This window comes from Carlito syrichta, unplaced genomic scaffold (assembly GCF_000164805.1).
Source record: "Carlito syrichta isolate Samal-C Ts95f unplaced genomic scaffold, Tarsius_syrichta-2.0.1 Scaffold304447, whole genome shotgun sequence".
In the NCBI taxonomy this organism is placed as follows: domain Eukaryota; kingdom Metazoa; phylum Chordata; class Mammalia; order Primates; family Tarsiidae; genus Carlito; species Carlito syrichta.
In genome coordinates this window covers 153,834-162,066 of record NW_007248543.1, presented here as the reverse complement: position 1 = coordinate 162,066, position 8,233 = coordinate 153,834, and the positions used below count along the sequence as shown (strand labels likewise).

Genomic DNA, 8,233 nt, shown 5'->3' with positions numbered 1-8,233 from the left:
AGGAAAGAGAAGTACATATCCTAGCCCTGCGAGGAGAACAGAGCTATAATTCATGGTTTAGGAAAACTAAAGCAAAGTCTTTCCCTTGCTTTAGTTGAAATAAAATACATGCACCAGTGAAAAACAAGAATACAATGTTGAGTTGAACCAATAATAGAATTCCGGAGTGTATGGTAGTGATATGCCAAATCTCCACTCAAACAGTTTTAGAAGCCCTTGGAATGGCTTGAACTCCAGGCTTTGGCAACTGTGTCTGTATTAATTTTGTGAATCATTCAATCTAAGTCAGCTTTTGCACTGTCACTAGGAAATGCTTCTGAACTACTGGACTGCATCATCTAAAGGCAGGACTGTGCCTGGAATCTAGAACTCCTGATCTCAGGCAGTGGACATTTCCTGTCAGCTTGTCACATCCCAGATGCACTTAGACCCTTGTGTATAAAGACCCAAGGACAAATCAAAGCCCCAGAAAGTATAAGTACCTTAAGTCAGGGCATCCTCTTTTTGGTTAACTATGCCCTAATATTCCCCCTTCAAAAGAATTTACTTCCCCTGTACCATGCATGTGTACTTGTCAATTGCTCCCGAGTTCCCATCCCTCTCTTCCTCTACCTACCCCCTACCCTAGCAAAGCCTCTATGGCTGGTCGACTAGATCCAAAGATGTGGGTGGGTCACCATAGTGACAGAGGAAGTCCTGCTTCAGAAGGAGAGAGACAGAAACAACAGGGGAAGTTTCTTTGAGCCTAATATAATGACCTATGCCTTTCTTAAAAGTGCTTCCTCTAAGTCAGAGAAGTACATTATGGGTAAAGAGAGATATTGTTATGTTGGAGAGACAGTAGAATACCTGAACTCTTTTTTAAACGTTTCTTTTCTATGATTTTCAGGTGATCATCAGTATAACCATCCGATTTTGAGCAATGCTACCCAGATCCCTCCACATGGTGAGAGATGATTGAGAGCACGCTGCATTCCATCCTCATTCCAAGGGGCATCATGCTAACTACGGATGCCGATCAGGGCATCAAACACATGGTCATTGACTCACTGAAGCTAATGAGCTGTGAGGAGCCATATGCCCACCCTCCTCCAGGGCCACAGTGCTTCTCTCTTACTCTGAGACTATTTTCCCCTTGATGTTTCTGTTCTGATATCAGAGTGGTCTTCTACTGTGAAAGGAAAGGGGATAGACCCTTTCTGGACTTTATTTGTACTTGCACCTTACATCAATTCCTGCAGTCATACATTCCATATGTCCATAGCAGGGAGCCTAATACCCTCCTTTGCTCAAAGCTACTTGTGGTATCGGTTACAAAGGACATCAGAATTGGTTAAACTCTATTGTTCTTCCCCAGACTAATTAAGATTTGATAAAACTCAGAACTGATTTGGGCTTTAGCCTCTTGGCAGGAAAAGAGGCTGAAAATTTTGAGCAGAGGAACGTTAGCACAGCCCCCAAGGGTTACAAAACCATGTTTCCCTCTTAGACTGTAATGTCCTCCCACCAGATCACAACTTAACAGAGAAAAACTATTTTTGGTATCTGCTCAAAACTCGATAGAACATAAGACAGCCATGTTAATTGTGAACTATCAGTCATTCTTGTCTCTTTGCTGTGAAAGAGTGAAAACATCATTAAAGTTTTAGTGAGAGAGAAACTCAAAACAAAGATAAATTCTACAGCCCACCTGGTAGGGAGACCCACCACTCTCATGTCAGATTATGCTGTGTTTCAGCACTGAGGTTGAGAGATGTTATAATTAGGAGGAGAAGAGTGGAATATTTTGATGTGCTGTGCTCCTGGTGGAAATATGTGATGAAAGCAATGGTATAATCAGATGTGTCAAGTTGTGGGGTCTAGTAAAAATTAGAACTGGGGAAATCAGAGATCAGTTAAAAGAAGCTGATACCCATGGTGATATTGACAGTGGGAACAGAAAGGAGAGTTGCGAAACAAAACATTTTGAAGAGAGAATTAGGAAGGCTTCATTACTAACTGAATATGACTGATGAGAGCCAATTATGAGATTGATTAAAAGAATGGGGGGTTTTATTAACACAATCTAAGGAATCAGGAACACAGCCAGTGTGTGAAGGGAATGGAGCTGTTGATGGTGAGTTTGGATCTGGACACCTGGAATTTGACATGACCACAGGATATGCAAGAAAAATTAAACAACAGTCAGTTGCAAAAAGCAAAAATGAAGTCTAGAGAGAGGTTAGAACTGAAAATGTAAGTTTAGCTTTGGAGGCAGCAACAGAAGCTTTGGAAGTGGGGTCAATCTGTGCAGGAATGCTGAAAGAGGAAATCAGAAGGCAGAGGCAGGGAACCTGGGGATGCCTATGGTGATGAAGCCGCAGTAGAAAGATGAATTAGAAACAGTAAGCAAGGAGTGCTCCCACTTGCTCGATAACATTCTCAAAGAACAGTACAGAACTGAACAGTACAGAACTGACTTTCCCCAGAAGAAGCCAACACAGGCACAGACTCCCAAGTACAACAGGAGGAACCTTTTCTCCCTCCTTCTCTTCCTGTCTTCTCTCTTCCAACTGGGACAAGGAGATGGGTATTGATGAGGCCCGGCCCCTGCCCTTGGCAGTTCACAGTGTAGTGGGAGTAGAGTCTTCTCTGCACCCCTTTCTTGGATGTTACAGTTTTCCCAGGAGCTGGCAGAACAACTATCAAGAGAGGAGGGAGCCAGTGTCTACTTAATGCTCTACAATGAGCATTAACTGGATCCTTATTTGGGGCCAAGCACTATGAAGGAATCAGAAAAATTGGAAAGTTAGACTCTGTTGTCAAGGAGATTGCAATTGTTGGAGAGCAAAAAGTCCAATTCAGGTCAAATTATTTGAGGTTAGTTAGACACTAAACTGAATGGAACTGACTAGAAGAGAAATACAGGCTTGAAGAACACATTATTGTGGGCTGCAAAGATGTGACATTGGCACGGGGAAAAGCCTTGAGTGAGGGGAATATTTGACAGGGGAAGAGTGAGGGAGGAATTTCAACAGGAGGAAGAGCGTGCAAGGGCAACCAAGGTGGAGGCCGGAGGCAAGAAAGAACTGGCCTTGGCTCAGTGGTGTGTTCTGGAGCACAGTGATAGAGCAGCAGTATCCAGAAATATTACGTTTGGAAGTGGGTGAGCTGAATGATGCCCTCAGTGGGAGTATAATACCAATAGGCAGAGGGAAGTTCATTCTTTTCCCACATGACCAAAGTGAAGAAACAAGAGCTAAGGCCTGCAAGACTATCACCTCCTCTGGAGAGCAGTGCTCCCAAGTTCCTGCTCATTCCACTTCCTGGCTTCTGTCCTGACTTCATGCCACGGAGGCTCATTCTGTACAGCATGTTCTGATCAGGGATGTAGACCATCTCTCACCCCCTCACATATGTACCAAGCTGGCATGAACACCAGCTCATTGGCTGAGCTCCCTTGGCTCAGTCCCCAATGTTGGGGGTGACAATGCAGGCAGGAAGGGATAGAGAAACCAGGAGTCCCCTGTACTTGGAGCTACCCTTGAACAAGCCTAAGAGGACTTCTCTCTCATTCCTGGTCCACAGAATTCCTGATTCCATTGCTTCAGCACTCTCTGTATGAAGAGGTGTGGGAATCACAGTTCTCCCACACATTTGTCCAAAGTTAGAGCCTGCCCCTTCTCAGAACTTCTTGGCCTTGAGGTGTCCCAAACCAAAGAGGATGGAGGGATGATGCAGCTAGACTATAGCCTCCCACTTGCCTCACTTCTGGGAATGGTATCATCATTTCCTCCAGCAACCACCTGATGACGTCTTGTTGTGGCTCTTCCTGCTTGAATCAGTGAAGCACCAAGCATGCTTGACTTGCTTTCCAGGGACCTCTTTACCTTTCTGTCCCCACTGCCTCACTGCTACTCCCTTACTCAGCCCCATACTCTCTTTTGCCTCTCCTGTGATATTCCTAATATGGCTCCCAGAGCCCAGCTCACCCCGCATTGTGTCCCCCATTGGTCGTTCCCTTCATTTCCCTCTCACTTTTTCTTCCACTCTCCTTCTATTCTTTTTTCCACCTCTGGCATTGAACAACATTCCTTTCTCTCTCTTTGGATTTTGACATCTCAAGGCTCTATCTCAGGGGAAGGAAGGAAAACAGGAGAATGATGTGCTATGCAGTTTTGCCTCCAGCAGCTTAGAGATGGCTACAGGGGCTTCAAAGAAAGAATTAAAGATAAAATGGCCATGTGGCTCACAGTGCATTGTCAGGCGTGGGGCTTGGAGAGGCCTAAGGTGGAAAGGGCTACATGAGAATTAGAATGACATCATGGATGGAGCATTGGACAGAGTCTCACTGGAGCTGCCTAAAGCTATCGGGAACAGGACATCACTTTCACACAGATGATTTTATAATGTTCCTCAGCTCCACTGGTCTTACATTTTCATCAAACAACCCAGGGATGTAGCAGAAAAAAAATCCACTCATTAGACTCCGAATCAAGTCTCCTATTCAAGGAATGGTAAACTGTCATGGTGGTCAGTGGTGGCTAAAACACCACTCGTCCCCAGGCTTGCTGACAACTGGAACTGAGCATGACACACTGAGTCAATAGTACCACTGAGTCAACAGTACCACCTGTGTCCTAACACAGAGGGCCAGTAAAGGTGGTTGGGGATTCCTAGTCAAGGACGAGGCAGAAAGCACAGGAATAGAACCTGGTCCCTTCCCTTTCGCCTGCGTCAGTCCCAGTCCTCACTAACACCATATGCACCCCTCCTTTTTCTTGCAGAGAAGCCACGGATGAACAACATCCTGACATCGGCCACCGAGCCCTATGACCTCTCCTTCTCCCGCTCTTTCCAGAACTTGGCCCACCTTCCCCCATCCTACGAGTCTGCAGTGAAGACCAACCCTAGCAAGTACTCATCTCTAAAGAGGCTAAGTAAGTCAAATTTTCCCCCAGGGTTCTGAAGTCTGTCTCTGGGGCTGCCAAGACATTCTCTTGTGTCTCACTCTCTTGCCCCATACCCAGGAGGACAGGTGTGGAATCCCAAGAACAAAGAAGGAATTGTAGAATGGAAAAAGAGAATAGACAAACTGCATCTTGTTCTTTATGACCTGAGTTCATTCTTTCCATAAATAAAGGTCATAGAATCTTCAGATCCACATTCCAATATAAGATAGTACTTCCACCCATGTAATCATTTTTACTGCAAAAGAAAGCCTTTCCTCAGTCCCACACCTCACCTGCCTTCTTCAAGTCATGAGCCTTCCTTGCTAAATATCCTGTCTTGGAATAGAGACTAGCAATTGCCAGAGCTTTCTCTGAAACTCCTTCTAGAGACCCATAAACCAGTTCCCTCTTTAACCCAACCAGTACTGTCCTGAAGACTTGAGACTCCCCACCTCCCATGTACACAGCCCATTTCATCAGTTGAGTCCAATTTATCTAGTGATCCCAGCTCTGCCATGTGAGTCTCAGAGGCTCTGTGCATTTATAGGTTTAAGATACTACAATGGCTGGGTAAAGTGACTCACATCTAATGCCAGTACTTTGGGAGGCCAAGGAGGGAGGATCACTTGAGGTCAAGAGTTCAAGACTAGCCTGGACCACACAGCAAGACCTAATTTCTACCCAAAATTTTAAGTTATCCGGGTATGGTGGCATGTGCCTGTATTCCCAGTTACTGGAGAGGCTGAGATAGGAAGATTGCTTGAGCTCAGAAGTTTGAAGTTGCAGTGAGCCATACTTGCACCACTGTTCTCCAACCTGGGTGACAGAGTAAGCTCCTTCTCTCTCTCTCTCTCTCTCTCTCTCTCTCTCCTCTCTCTAAAAAAAAAGACAGTAAAAGGTCAAGGAAGTACACTGAGGGACAGCTCTTCTTTCCTGCCTTTCTGCCCTGGAAGTGCCTCCTCCCATTCCCTCATGACTCTCTTTTGATGACCACCCCACTGTAGTTGGAGCCCCAGGGCTGAGCATTTGCTTGTGGCTGCAGGGGAAACCTACCCTAACTTCTCTAATGGAAGTTCAGCCCAAGTTCACGTCAGCTACCTCATTGTGAAATGTTGGGTCTCTGTAGCTAGAGGTGGGGATCTCTGGTGACATGAGGAATCTGATGGATGTCCTGAGGTGAGGTAATGTGGCATAGGAGGCAAAAGATACCCATCACTGACCCCACTTGACCACCTAGAACGCAGGTAGCACTTCCATACTTTGCAGAAATCTAGACTATCTCTGGGAAGCCTCATTTCTTAAACTTAGAGCAATGCTGATTTGAAACATGCAAGACTGGGGCAAGTTCAAGGATACAGAGTGCAGTGTGAGATTGGGAGGGCCTGCTGGGCAAGAGGAGGGTGGAATATCTGAAGGAGATGTACATCTAGGATTGCTCCAGCCTGCTGGTGTTGTGGGCACAGGTGGAGTGTGTGTAGGCTGATTATGTGGTTGTGTGGGGACTGGATGCCCACGTGCTGGTTTCCTGTTCATTCACTGTTACTCTCAAGAAGGTGTTACTATGTTCCTAAGTTACCATTTAAATATTTTCGCAAGTGTCTCCTAGTTGAAACATCTTACATTATTTTAACAAGAGAATGGTTCTTGGCCCAGCTTACATAAGGAGAGGCTCTGAACCTCATCAGGAAACTTCCAGAGCTGCTACTTGGGCATTTTAGCAAGACAAGGAACCATTCTGTTTCTGGACCATGGTATAGTAGATACAGGAGCTGGGGAGTTCAGGGAGCTAGGCTTGCCATCAACTCTTGTCATGAATTCGCTGGGGATCTTGAGGAAGTCCCTTAATCTCTTGCTACTCAAGGTGGTCTAGGGACCAGAAGCATCAGCATTGCTACAGAGCCCACCCCAGACCTACTGAATCAGAATCTGCATTTAAGAAGCCCCCAGAAATTGGTTTGCACATTCGCCTTCACCTGTCTGAGCCCCTGTGTCCTAATCCATGACTAAAGGAGTTTGACTATATTATCACTGAAGATTTAGAGGTCTGCAATGGAGCTGGAGGGACATAGGGTTCTAGCTGAGCCCCTGCTGCAGTGTCACCCCAGTGCCTTCTCCCTCTGTCTCTCCCTTGCAGCCGACAAGGAGGCAGACGAGTATTACATGAGGCGGCGGCACCTGCCTGACCTGGCTGCCCGTGGCACCCTCCCCCTCAACGTCATCCAGATGTCACAACAGAAGCCGCTGCCAAGGGAACGACCCCGCCGGCCCATCCGGGCCATGTCCCAGGATAGGGTCCTGTCCCCAGACCGGGGCCTGCCGGATGAGTTCGGCATGCCCTATGACCGCATCCTGTCCGATGAGCAGCTGCTCTCCACGGAGCGCCTGCACTCCCAGGACCCGCTGCTGTCCCCAGAGCGGACGGCCTTCCCCGAGCAGTCGCTGTCGAGGGCCATCTCGCACACGGACGTCTTTGTGTCCACACCCGTGCTGGAACGCTACCGCATGACCAAGATGCACTCCCATCCCAGTGCCTCCAATAACTCCTACGCCACCCTGGGCAAGAGTCAGACAGCAGCCAAGCGCCACGCCTTTGCCTCACGCAGACACAACACAGTGGAGCAGCTGCACTACATCCCGGGCCACCACACCTGCTACACAGCCAGCAAGACCGAAGTGACCGTGTGACCGGCAGGGCAGGGCCGGGGCTGCTGGGTGGGGCAGAGCAGGGCAGGGGTCAGGAGGGGTCAGGAGCAGAGCTTCTAGCCTCATAATTCTCCCTGTCCCTCATCCCCTCTGCAGGAGGTGGGGGTGGGCCACCTTTGCCCTGAAAGCCATACCCCCAGGGACACAGCCCCATGACCTGGTTTAACACACTCAGACCCGGGATATGGAGCGATCACTGTCACTCTTCCAGAAGAGTCAATAGGGAGGGAGGAAGGGGCTAGGCCCCATTCTCACCCTCCACCGTTTTCACCAACTCCCTTTCAGTCCCACACCCCCTTTTCCCCCTCCTGGGGACTCAGCTACAGGTTCTGTCAGCCAAGAGACTTTGCCTGACTCTGGTCCAAAGCTGCCTGGGTTTGAATGGGCCAGTGGGGGCAGTCAGTGGGCTGACCGAATAGACTACTCCGTCTCATTCATTTACCTAGAACCGCATCACAAAAAACTTCTAGTGCCTAAAAACTGCCTGCTCGCTCTCTCAGAGCCAGGGAGCTGCTGTGTCCATAAGCACAATAACAATTCTTTTCTTGCCTGCTGGAACTCTCTGGTCCCCACCAAGTGGCCCTTCCTTCACTGACCCC

The 8,233-nt window shown here is 47.8% G+C and overlaps 1 protein-coding gene across 1 annotated transcript; it reads left to right on the top strand.

The window, feature by feature from the left end:
* The first annotated feature begins 892 nt into the window (after positions 1–892).
* Positions 893–7,918, top strand: LOC103262319 (protein shisa-6 homolog). Its single transcript, XM_008059933.1, has 3 exons — positions 893–946; positions 4,767–4,919; positions 7,066–7,918. The coding sequence occupies exons 2-3, from the start codon at positions 4,778–4,780 to the stop codon at positions 7,614–7,616; spliced, it is 693 nt and encodes a 230-aa protein (XP_008058124.1). The 5' UTR covers positions 893–946; positions 4,767–4,777; the 3' UTR covers positions 7,617–7,918.
* Positions 7,919–8,233: the final 315 nt, after the last annotated feature.

What these genes read in the sequence shown, in the direction of transcription:
- LOC103262319 (XM_008059933.1), top strand. Translation starts at nt 4,778, where the DNA reads ATGAACAACATCCTGACATCGGCCACCGAGCCCTATGACCTCTCCTTC. An exon ending in CTCATCTCTAAAGAGGCTAA is followed by an intron (nt 4,920 to 7,065) that starts GTAAGTCAAATT and finishes TCTCCCTTGCAG; the next exon opens with CCGACAAGGAGGCAGACGAG.